The following is a 12,549-nucleotide window of genomic DNA, read 5'->3' as shown; positions in this document are numbered from 1 at the left end:
GACAGTGATTCGACTACGTCGTATATCAGATTTTCAACATACCTCGTGTTTCCGGATCCGTTAGGAACTTCTTGAAGTGCTTCACCAGATCGTGATTACGAGCAGTGCCCCCATTTTCCAATAAATATTCGCGAATCTCTTCGATAGACAGTTCACTGGGCGTCGCCATCTTGTCACTACTGGTCGGCACAGCAGCGCCACTATCTTCACTGCCTCGCTGTGCTGTCGATAAAAACGACCTCTGTGTCGCACGATACACGCAATGAATTTAGAACGCGTTACAACTGAACTCCGATTCTGTTAATCGAAGGCAACTGATACATACGTAATTTTTTTAAATCCAATAGAAGATATACGTCTAGTACGTATTAATATACCGTAGATGGTAGTATCGTGAAAACCTTCCGTCGCATTGTACGTCATTGGAACAAGTGAGCGATGTCTAATTGCTACTTAAAAATGCAAATAAAAATTATGTATGCGTGAAAATGCATACATGAACGCAACGTGTAATTTTTTCCTTTAATAATGTACTAACGAACTGTAATCATATTGCACCGCAAAAAAAAATTGTTAACATCATTAGTAACGAGTGCAATCGTTACTCCTCATGCATAACACATAATAGCAGTCAATTTAATTGTATTATAATCGTGTAGGACGCGATGGAATATGTAACGCGCGATCCAGCTGCTAGCTCGCATCCCATGTCGCGATACACGTACATAAAAACCAGCGGCCACGCGAAAACCGATTTTTCACTTCGGAGCCGAACGTATTAACCGTCGATGGAACTAGATATTTGATTCTGCCCGCGCAAATAGACGATTCGTAAAACCTTTTAGCAGCCCGACGCGTTATATTCCATCGATGCAAACATCCGGCTGACGAACCCGTCGCACAAACTAATGCGAATAACCGTGCACAGCCAGATAGAGCTTTAAACTTTAAACACTGCGATTTAAGTGCTGCTATACGCATCGACGATGGTCGATGAAGTAATTGACTTTTGTTGCGTTATCTGATACATTTACAAGTTCGAATCAAACGGACCACTATTAATTTTTTAATTACATACTACACGAAACGTATAACTTAAAATTGAAACTGGTGCCATAATTCACGTTAACTGCATGATATAATAAATGCTGCTGTATGTATACTTGAAACGAGAAGCACTACTAACTACCCAAGGGTGCCATTAAGATCAAAGTACCTTGGGACCCAAGGTTATCGTACGTGTAAGTTAAAATTATACGTTCTCGATTGCACATCTATTATTCGACATTAAAAGGAACACGCACCCTGACGTTTTGTTGTGACGAGATATTAAAAAAGATAGGTGACGATAAAATCTTGCGCGAAAGTTACTTAATTTATAACAAGATCGGATAGTCAAGCCTTTTAATGGTGTTGATATAATCATCACGATGCCTGGATACGACAGACAAAGAAGAAAGTCTATGATTTGCATAATACGTATAGTCTTGAACAAGATTATCCAGATAATCACGGAGTTATAATGAGAACAGTTCTTCGCAGCAATGTTTTGTAATGAAGAAAATGGCCTTACTAATCACCTACCGTGTGTAAAAATATATACAAGCTACAAAAGACGAAGGGAGAACACTAGAAGGGACGGAGTATACGTGCGGCACGCATATGCGTGTCCACGGACAGGAAGCGTCGTGGTGCCTTTATAATTAAACCCCTTTTATCGGCGATATTCTAATGAAATGACGACTAATGATTGAGCTCGATCCGCGTAAGACTCTTGCAACGGTCAAACGATTCACGAGTTAAATACATAATTTTTCAAGTATTGTTAATGGTTGCTATCGTTCCGCCTAAATGACAATACTGTTAAACACGACCATGAACGCGCATTAAGCGTATTCCGCAACACCGCTTTACAAGGATCATCACGATCAGAGATCGGCTCGATTAAAATAATTACAACCGCGAGGATACGGATTTGTGTCTCTGCAGAGAAAAGGGAAAAATGGTTTACCACGCCAAATAACAGTATCAGGGATCTCGTGCAGATCAGATGGTAATCTTTTGACCGCGGTAGCCGACACGCAGCGTGTTCTTTGATACAATTCTAAACCCGGCAGGATTGATGCACGAGATTGGCCGTGGTATTTCCGTGAACAAAATGTGTGCACCAAGAGGTCGTCCGGGGGCGAAGCGGTTGCAGCAAGAAGAACGAGCGGCCAAGAACGAGGACAAAGGAATCGCGTCGACGCCCCGTGGCCCCGTAGGTGCATCCACGATATCATCTACCCATGTTCCCTTGCGTTATGCTTATGCTCGTGCATACGTAAAAGATGCGCGAGCCTGCAGCCGCTGCAGCGCTTTATCCGTCTGGTGCAAACTGCAAAAGAGTTCGTGTGATCTACCGCCCAGTGATATGTCGCCGCTGGGATTCCGACGAGAACCGCAAGCTTCTTTTCTTTCCCCTTCCCCACCCTCCCTATAATTCTCCCAACCCGTTTGTTCTCGCGCCATTTTAATTAATTCTTGGACAATGCAACAGGGGAATGCTTTTTTACTGTACACGTTTATCCGAGCGTGTACAAGAATTCATTATGTAATGTATGGTTTCCGCTAACTTCTTTTACTTTCGACCAACGTGAAACGTTACTTCAACGCACACTTGCTCCTTTGTAACCGTGAATCCTGCTCGCGTACAAGGTGTGCCTTTATTAATGCCAAGCGTTTTCGACAACAAGTTTATTCAGACGAGACACGTTTAACTCTACTTTCAACTCGCGTCCCCATTTTTTTTCTATTTTAAAAATTCAACCAACGACTACGTAAAACGTAAATAGGCAATGTCAAAATTTCGGTAGGCTCTGTTCCGTAACAAAAGCTAGTCGTTTTCGAAATAGAGGTATAGTTTGAAAACGAACTGTTGTATTTCGTATAACCTCACCCCGTACATGAAAGTATTGGATATGGTATACCATACCCATTGGTTTTCATGCAATAAAACCAAACCGCGAAGCAGATTCATCGATGTAGCACGGTTGTTACTCGATCGAGCTATTCGCATAATCGACTCTATTCGCGAAAGAACAACCGCGATAAAGGGTCTACGTTTCCCGTTTTTAGCTTCTTTTTCAAATGAAATCCTTTTCCTGTTGTGGTTTACCGGAACGTATGTATTTCACAGCGAGGAGAACGGGGCGGAACGAGAGAACTAACGCCAACTTGGTTTTTGTCAAGGATTCCAGAGGAACGTTACGTAGGAACGTCGTAAGTTACTCGCGTGTATGCACGCACGAACTAAGAAACGCGCGGTGGAGGTGCAAATGCGCTCGCGTCGCAGCGTCGCTGGCAAAAAACAGCTTCTAGATCATGCTGTCCTCTCCACGGATGGCAAGCAACGCCGACGTGTAACAGTAAATTCGACCTGAACCCGATGACGGACTTCGCGCTCTCTATCGTTTTTGCCATATAAAGGGTCGCAATGGTAGCGCGTATCCAACAGGAGCGACTTATATATTCGTCCATAATTGGAGCGACTGCACTCACTCGAATTGGCTACGATATAAAACATCCCGTATAAAGAGCGTACTTTGGCAGGTTTCTTGCGCGGTTTTTACTCCCTGTACCTTTGGTGGTCTCGTTAGAAGGACAGTGGGAGGTCCGCGGGAAAAACGGCAATAACAGACAACAAAGCCAGCGCGTATCTAGTCGAACTCGTCGTCTCGATCCCCTAAAAACTGTGTTTCGAGGAGACGAGTGAAAAAAAGTGAAGCCAGTGGTCGAACGTCACGTCCGTCGAGGTCGATTCCGTACAATTATTACGGTATTATACGCTGCATTATACATTAAGGTCCGATCATTCAGTTCTGAAACAGTTATCGCGATTAATGTACACAGCTAACGAGTCCGTAACTCCACGTTCGAGGAATAAATTTCGTTCGAAACATGAGAGATACGCGTCGCAAGCTAAGATACGGTATAATGCATCGAGCTTCCTTTCGGTGGCTACGTATACCGCACGGCAGCCAACGTAAAACGTTTCGCTGAACAGAGTTATGGGCTCTAATGAGTCGAGGGGTTAAAGCGCGAGTCCCGATCCTCACTGCAAAAGAAGAGAGCTAAAACCCTATCGGACCGTTCAATCTATCCTGACTACCGTTTACCACGGCATCGTTTAAAGTGGCCACAGGTGCTCGCCCGTATATACGCTCGTTCCACGTACCAAAAAAACAACGAATATAAGGACTGTGAAGCAGCCGATGCCCGCGAGTATGACCACCGAGAGCTGTATGTTTGGCTTTCTCATAGTTTTACCGGATGATTTTTAGTACTTGATCGTAGCGGCTCCGGTTTGTCGGCGAAAAGCCCGTTCGGACTTCAAAGATTCGCGATCGAGCACTTGGCTCTATACAGGCATTACATATTATCATGGCTGGTATCCAACCGAAGCGCGCGTGTCCCCTTCGTTGACGTCGTAAAGCGGCTTTCCGTGCATACAAAGTCGAGGGCTCGATCAACACTCTACGGGGTCGCGTTGTCGTTGGTGGTTAGAGGTCCATGAAAAGAGCAAAGTATACCTTGGCGCGGCTAATAGCTCCGCATTTTTTATTCGGCAATACATATACCACGGAAATTGACCGACTGTTTGCCCGAACGTTTCACGCGAAACATTTAACACGCGATCATAGATCAATATCTCGTATAAATACATGTCCTATTTCAGAGGAAAAGCACAATCGACGGTTTATTTTATTTATTTATTTTTTTATTAAACGACGCGGCATCCCAATAGAACTATCCAAAATATAAATATCGTGGAGAATTTTTCAAAATGACTAACGATTGGAGCAGTCATTGGGAGAGTTTTCAATGTGGCAGCAATTGCGTTTATCGATGCCCCGACGTTCCACGAGAATGTCACAGTCTGTTGCGATCAATCTTTGACATCGATGTGACAACCCGTGCTATTTCAGAGTGTGTCCGCGCGATAATAGCGACTGCCAAGTGGCGACTATTAGTAGAATTTTAAGCCAGGTACGCCAGTCGACGCGAACGGTAGCAGTCGAATTAAAACGCGTCCCGCCAATGGGGGGAATTTTGCAAAACAAACAAAAAAGAAATTAAAAAGTGAAGCAATGGCTGACTGTATGAACGTCGACGAACCAGTGGTGGGTACACTGGGTACGAAGAAGGGCCAAAAATACTATCAACGATTCGTGTCGCTGTCAGTAACGACGCATTAACGCATTCATATCGCATTCCAACCCTTCGTTCGACTGCAGCCTGCTGCTCGATGTCCTCGCGCTCGTTCTTTCTTCTTTTCTTTTGTACGCGTCTCGTTACTCGCGCGCTCACTCGTGTTAAGTCGCGCACTGCCGTGTAGCTTGCGCGAACAGCGGAAAAGTATTCGTGGCTATCAAAGAGTACACAGCCGGACAACGCGTTAAATATGTGTCAAGTTGTAAGCTCGCGAAAAATCTGTCCAACGCTTTGCTCGTGCTGGTGCTACCGGCGAGTATCGCTGGTAAAAAGTGTGAAACTCTAACTATAGGGTTTCGTTGACGTACGTGAACTGTCATTACGCTCGAGGTGTAGCACGCGTTTCCGAAACGAGTGTGCGCCTATCGCGCGAATCACTCTTCTCGGCTATATTACAATTTGTCGTGTACAGTAACGAACGTCGCAAGAAACGCTGGAAAAAGTTGCAGGCAACGCGCCGGTGACAGCGTGTAATAACGCGCCTGCTAAACCGCTAATCTACTCTCATAAAGTATTTCTCGCGTTCCACGACTTTTGTACAATATGAATGCATAGTAAACAGTGGATGACGCACGATAACGACAGGTACAATTAACTTTTTTTCAACCCACCTGCGAGCCTATTACGAAACCAGTCACGAAGAGTTCCCGTGAAAAATCTTACCTCGATGCAACGAGGAAGCGGAGGACTTTCCCGAAGACAAAGTATCATAGACTGATGTTTATGCGCGCAGTGCACTCGCGTAAAATATATGCTTCGCGTAAATGCGGATAGGATGTGCGCATTTTTTCATTGCGTCCTATTTGAATTGAAAAATATAAATCTAAGTTTAATGTAAATTTACAGGTACGAACGAGCTGGTTAAAGACAAGAACATGTCAATGCAAATGGCACGCACTCGCGATGGTTGACCGAGAGACATGGAAGAGGGAACATCCGGCTCTTTGAGAGGACGTTCGTTCACGATCACAGGGCACCCTTTGCAAGTTCACGCAAGAGGTTCGCGTTGTCTCAGAGAGACCGCTACGCCGCCCACGTCGTCGCCGATTACCGGGAGGTATACGTGAAAGGTAAGGGCAGTTCGATCATGGATAACGATCGTTTATCGGCGCCAGCGAGCTATCGTTCTCTGTCCCCGTGTCGACAGATCGATTCGAGGAAATGGAGAATTGCGGTAATTGCGATAAGTAACGCAATATACGTTACCTTACGGAAAGAACGACTCGACGGTAGAGAAAGGTGTTAATCGCCGGTCAGGAGATTTACAGCGCGTATCGATATCCTGTGTGTTCGGTTGACCAGTCGGAATGACGCAGAGAGGACGATTTCCGTGACGCGAGGGCGTCGTCATTTACATTTCCTAAGATGTCATCGCGGAAACGTAGACGGAATCGTGAAGCTTGTTCGCTTAACCCACACAGAGGCTGGAAGCAGAAGTACAAAGTCACGTTCTCCGAGCGGCGTAGACGCGCGGGAAAAGGTACATCGAGGGGAGCAGCGGTTAAACGAAGGACGTAAAAACATCGGGTATGACGGAATATAAGTGAAATCGGAATAATTACAGGCGGCACGGACGCAAATCCTGCAATACGGTAGTCAGTAGGCGGTATGGCCTACCAACAGGCGCATACAGGTATACGCAAGCTCTTTGTCGGACGGAGGTGGAGTACGGGTTATATTGGCGCCACCTCCTGCACGGTTAAGCGAGCGACTAGGGCAGACTTACGCCTTACGCCTCTCTCTCTCCCTCTCTCTTTTCCCCTTTCTCCAGCTCTCTGACTATTCGTATCTCGTTCTCCCTCGTTGGTTCGTCCCTCGACACCTCTCGCTCGCTCGAATGCTCGCTTACTCCGGTCTGTTCCGTTCTGTTCTCTGCTCTTCTCTCCTCTCTCTCCCCTCTTTCGGCGGCTTGCTCGCTCGGTCGCGCGCTCTGCCCTCTCGTCCCTCTCCGCTGATGCTGCAACTCCGGCTCGGCTAACCCAACCTAACCCGCGGGCCAACTTCATTCCACGCCGACTGACCACCACCGACGGCCGTCGTCGTCCTCGACGCCGTCGTCGTCGTCATAGAACGCGGGTCACGCGACACGCCGTGTCGACGGTTACCGTGTGTTCGTGCGTTCTCCGTTCGGTTTTTTCGCGCGTCGTCCGTCTACGACTACTTCGAACTGCTATACGTATCCCGGTTCACGAGTGACAGAGTTCCGGCTGCGGAGACAGCCATCGTCAGAGGGAGAAAGAAGGAACAATTGGTAATAGAAAAGAAAAGAAAAGATAGAGTGACCAAGCGTGTCTAGATATAGTTTCCGGTTTTTCCACGAAACCAACTGTTAAGGGAGAAAATCAGAGAGGGAGAGAGAGAGAGAGGAAAAAAGAGAGGGAGAGAGAGAGAGAGAGGGAGATCTGGGAACCAGACAACCGACCAGGAGAAACAGATTGATCCGAGTCGCGACGTCCCGCCGCGCGGATTTTGTGTCTCCTTCGCCCCGAAGACATTTGAACAGGAAGGAGGAGGAAGAGGAGGGACGATCATGGACATATCGGAAGATTGCTGGGAGCACGTGGGACTGCTTCAAGAGGTTTCCGCCACGGAACCACCCCCGCCACCACCCGCTCCCGACTTCCTAATTCAGCAACAGGAGGTGAGCAGTTGATTTCTTTTTTCCTCGCTGCTACGATACTCTCGTGATCGGGATATTCGATCGATTCGGTCCGCAGTCGAACGAAAAAAGCGTGGGAGATCGGGATCGAACCGTTACAGTTTTTGCAAACACCGGTATCCTTTCGCTTCGAATCGAAGGAGAAATCACGTGTGCGTTAAGATCGATAGGAACCGGTACTGATGATTTACGTTACTGATTTATTACATTTTTTCCGTGCTAACGCGTTATTATCGTGTAATAGGCGACCATTTACATTTTTGCGTAACTTTTTCCTCGATAGTATAGTGTTTAAACTAATTAGAAGACTCGTATATTAGGTGAAGCTGTATTTTAAATAATTTACACGGAGCACAGGTGGATTGCACTGTCACGCGTTATCATAATAACATAGTGTACTGGTTTAATTCCGCTGGAGCATTGAAACGTTCACCATAGTGCGTTCCATGAAACGAATATGGAAAATTGTACGACGTTTTAAAAAATTGTCGTGAAAATTAATAACAGCGACAGCGTGAATCAATTTAACCTGCGCGAATACTCTGCGGGGTATACCGGTGAGATCGATACTTCGTATGCTCGAATAGGATCGGTAAAAAGAGTTCGAACGATTCTATTCTCGCAAACAATAGATACGCTCTAGACGACAATATAATTTAAACTCCGTTAACCAATTCCGATTATAGATGTGAAATCAAATCTGTGTTACCCCTTAATTGACGCATTACAATTAAAAGCGTGTTCTCGTGCACGCGATCATCGGGGGCTAGCTTTATCGCCGACACGATGCCATCGACACGATGCACTTTTCTCCGGAACGATTCCGCCAACGACATCGGATCAGTTTTATCGAATTAACTATTCGATATTTGTAGCCGGTAACGCGATTAAATCGTCCTTACAGTTCACGCGAATTCGAAAGTTAGCTCGAACGTATCTTTCGCCGCTAATTTTTCAAGTGATTTTCGATTTCGGATCTCGACTCTGCTAAAACACGGGGCGTGTTAGCCGTTTCGTGCTTCGTTATTAATTCGTTGCCACTCTGAAAGCATCGTGTTTCGAAGCGGAACGTGACACGAGTGTAAAAACTTGGCTAAGTGAAGCTCCAAATTCGAAAAAAAGGGAGCCAGCTGTTCCGTGCCTTTTCGTCGTTCAATTTCTCTGTTTATTTAACTGGAGCAACATGCAATAATCCTGCGAAGGAATTTACGGACGGGTCGATGAGAGCAGAACGAAAAATTTAGATATCGTTATGGTCGCTGACGAGGATTATAGCGGCTAGGGTGGCTCGGGTAAGTCGAAGCTAGAGGAAAAGCACGAGAAAGGGCGAAAGAGAGAGAACGGAAGGCGAGGGAGCTCATTCCGTTTCAATTTCGGGGGTCTCGTGTAACGAGCTCTCGCGATGGAACAGCATGGGTCTATAGGGCGTTGGTTACGGTGCCCTGTAATCATCCCGGAAATTATAGGCATTTAGCCGGGCATGAATGAGCGGATAGGAAAGTTTAAGAAGATATCGGTGGCATCGGTGTGTCAGAGGCGCGTGCAGCATCGACGGCCCGATGCCCTCGGTCCCCCTTCGAGAACTTCTCTCGTCAACCCTACCTCGAGTCTGCTATGCCGCCAATTTCTAAAGGCACCTGCAGCTGCGATGTAAGACCCGATCAAGGCCCAGATTCACCTTCGATGTATTCCGTTCTTGGCATCTTTTCTCTCCCCTGGCCCCGATCGACCCCCGAGTACGTGTGCGTGTGTACACGGACAAAATTCTGGGACACGAACTATCGGGCTCGGTTAATTCTTCTTCCCTCTCGACGGACGACGATAATAACTGCGGCAACATAAGTTGCAATCAGCTGTCCATTTGTATGGGTGTGTACATTAAGCGGCACGCACACTCGCGTGTGCATTATTATGATAAACGATTATATACGCGTATGTATATAGATATACGATGATTGCGTACACTCGGCCGTGTAGAATCCGTGCGCCGCTGCCGTTATTATTATTAAATTGCTTCCTTAGTGCACGCGAAGAATTATAAACAACCGATCGAGCGTGGTCCGCGACGATACTGGCCGTACCGGAACGCAGTTAAGCTTCCTCGCAGCGATTTTAATGCGCTTCGCAAGATTAAAACATTAAAAACTTCTTCCCAGCACCGGAGACGCGATTTACCCCCGTCTAAAAATTACCGATCGGCGACGTCAACACGTTGCACAACCGCGTTATTACGATGAAAATTGCGAACGGGACGCCGCACAGTCCAGTTCCTTTAAAGTAAAGGTCTCATCGCCGATCGACGGGATCGTTATCTGGACAAATAAGAGAGATCGATTAAAAACGTCAGCTCGTATTTCTTTAATTTTTAACCGGAAAAGAAATACGTAACACAGTGGCGTTCCAGCTGCGCGATAAAATATGTCGACGCGTTGAAACGCTGCGAGTAGGACGGAACGCGACGCGACATGTTCCCGTATCAAAAAATCCGCACCTGCGAGTCGAAATAGTTCGGCTCGTAAGGCCGCCACACGTCTCTCTCGATTAACTCGCGCGCACCGCTCACGTATGAGTTTCCCACGGCGGGCCAGGATGGGCCCGTGTGGGAATATCGAGGCTTATTACTCGCGCATAGGTAACACACGTTCGATCCTTGATCGACCACCGATTTTCGTATTCCTTCCTCGTGTGCGTTTTCTCCTCGCCTCTCTCCTTTTTCGCCTTGTCCCGCTTTTTTCTTCCTCCCTCGTGCCTCCTGGATCGCTCGTTTTTTCTCCCGCCATAAATTTCTTCATTACCTCTACCAATTTTTCCTCCTGTTCCTTCTGTTTCTTCGGAGATTTTTTCTCTGTCTTTTTTAAACGTGACGTCATCGTGCATTCCTATCCGTGTTTCGTCGTTTCTCGTATTCTCTTCGTGCTTTCGTAGCGATTCAGCGCAGCAAGGTAATGCAACACGGTATACCCAGGGTAACACAAGGGGTAAGTCGAAGAGGGTGCGCGCGTTCTCGTTGCACGCGACATTCTTTCAAGCTCTTAAGTTCCGTTCACACCGAAAACCACGGATTCTGGTAGAAAAATACAACGTGGCTCGCCGCTCGAGGCACGTACGCGCTTCGTGAGAGAACTCGGCCGATTCGTACGATAACGACGGTGTACGAGCTGCTTCCGAATTGCTGCTTTCGCTTGGACACCAGCCGGGCATCGTCGTGAAACTGAAATGAGAAGTGGAACGAGGCTGTCGAGCATGGGACTCGCGCGTCACGTCCACGGAATTCCACGCGATTTCCAAGACAGATCGCACTTCTGATCCTCGATGCAAACTGCTTCACATAGTAAAGACCAATCGGGTACGCGTCGACGAGGCTAAGTATTCTGTCGGCGGGGAATCGGAATGCGACGCGCGCCAATCCGTCCACCGAACATTGTCGAGGAAATGAGAAACGTTAATCGAGCGTTTCGAAGCGTTTATCGGTGACGTACGATAAATTTCAATGATCGTTTGGAATCGTGTTCGACGGTCATCCTACCGTCGAAACGGCCGGCACCATCGCGCGCATTTCGTTCTTATCAATGGCGGCCTCTCCCTGCTGACAATTATTTTTCCCTTAATGCCGCCTCTAAATATCTCCGAGCTCGCTTTATGTCCTCGCGTTAGAACTTGGCGCGCAACCACTCCACGATACGATTCCAGATTCGAGCGTAAACCGACGAACAAGATTCCCCGAGTGAAATTTATTAGCTAGCTGTAAATTATGGCGCGGTACACCTGTGCTTTACCACGTTCGGACTTGTCTCGGGGCTGATCACTCCGAAGAGTCTCTTTATAGCCCCCGACTTATACTTCCGGCCGACTCGGAACCCCTTGCCCGTTTTGATATCAGTGCTCCCATCCTCTCACTACTTTCGAATAGCAGCCAAGAAAGCGGGTTCGTTATCCGAATAATCTTGACGTTTCAACGTAGTCCATAGGATACGTAACACCTTTACCACTTTAATCCTCGCCAGCTGCAACGATGCCTTTTAATTCCTTCGGGTCCAGATCCGATCGCGTCCGTATTAATTAGGCTTGATTAACAGCCGACGATGAAGGACCTCCGCAGAGACGACTGCTTTTCTCGACATTCCGATCTTTATTCCCCGCTAACGCCGCTGTAAATTATTTCGTGATATTTTCAATCCGATTAATTATCATCCGTGGATTATATTCGAGCTACCAGTCTCCAAGGATCGTACGTATTCTATAAAGGTATTAGCTACACGCCACCACCAAGCACGCGAATCTCCAAAGGTAGAACCTGCCCGTCATTTGCCAATTTCGAAGGTCGTTGCAAGCGGACAGATAATGCCTGTCTCGTTTAATACCAGCTGTCTCGCTAACTGACCTATTTCGGGGATTCCTTAGAGCGTAATGTCTCAGCCTGCGCTATTGTCTGTTCGAACTGCTGAATGGACGACAGCGTAATGGTGCGCTTTACGATTTAGAGATTTAATATTCGCGCGGTAAGTGGTTGCTGCGGCTTGCGGTCTGCTTTACAACGCGTCCGAACCAGATTTAGCCGTTTACAGCCGAATTTACTGTCGCGGTTAAAACCGAGGCGCGTGAATCAGAGGTCCGAAAGAATCGTTTCGCAGCGATGT

At 47.0% G+C, this 12,549-nt stretch overlaps 4 protein-coding genes across 5 annotated transcripts in view; 2 read left to right on the top strand and 2 right to left on the bottom strand.

The window, feature by feature from the left end:
• Positions 1-235, bottom strand: part of Sowah (ankyrin repeat domain family member sosondowah) — a 68,542-nt gene extending 68,307 nt beyond the window's left edge. The window contains exon 1 of one of the 2 annotated variants that reach the window (XM_072018677.1): positions 43-235. In XM_072018677.1, the coding sequence (XP_071874778.1) occupies positions 43-169 (127 nt within the window). In that variant the 5' untranslated portion in view covers positions 170-235. The remainder of the gene's footprint in view (positions 1-42) is intronic. The other variant, XM_072018671.1, reaches the window with a different exon arrangement.
• The window catches only part of LOC139995334 (uncharacterized), a 307,852-nt gene that overhangs the window by 112,894 nt on the left and 182,409 nt on the right, over positions 1-12,549 (bottom strand). The window lies entirely within an intron of this gene.
• LOC139998011 (uncharacterized) lies at positions 5,130-7,127 on the top strand. Its single transcript, XM_072022200.1, has 4 exons — positions 5,130-5,175; positions 6,100-6,143; positions 6,205-6,323; positions 6,803-7,127. The coding sequence occupies exons 1-4, from the start codon at positions 5,130-5,132 to the stop codon at positions 6,954-6,956; spliced, it is 363 nt and encodes a 120-aa protein (XP_071878301.1). The 3' UTR covers positions 6,957-7,127.
• LOC139995245 (homeobox protein araucan) overlaps positions 7,769-12,549 on the top strand; it is a 76,011-nt gene continuing 71,230 nt past the window's right edge. The window contains exon 1 of the mRNA XM_072018518.1: positions 7,769-7,894. Coding sequence (XP_071874619.1) covers positions 7,784-7,894 — 111 coding nt within the window. The 5' untranslated portion in view covers positions 7,769-7,783. The remainder of the gene's footprint in view (positions 7,895-12,549) is intronic.

The sequence above is a fragment of the Bombus fervidus genome, chromosome 2, assembly GCF_041682495.2.
Source record: "Bombus fervidus isolate BK054 chromosome 2, iyBomFerv1, whole genome shotgun sequence".
NCBI lineage: Eukaryota > Metazoa > Arthropoda > Insecta > Hymenoptera > Apidae > Bombus > Bombus fervidus.
This window is presented reverse-complemented; position numbering and strand designations above follow the sequence as displayed.

Coding starts and splice junctions, on each gene's coding strand:
- LOC139998011 (XM_072022200.1), top strand. CDS start 5,130: ATGGCTGACTGTATGAACGTCGACGAACCAGTGGTGGGTACACTGG. Junction 5,176..6,099: donor ACCAGTGGTGGGTACACTGG/GTACGAAGAAGG, acceptor GTAAATTTACAG/GTACGAACGAGCTGGTTAAA. Junction 6,324..6,802: donor CCGGGAGGTATACGTGAAAG/GTAAGGGCAGTT, acceptor ATATAAGTGAAA/TCGGAATAATTACAGGCGGC.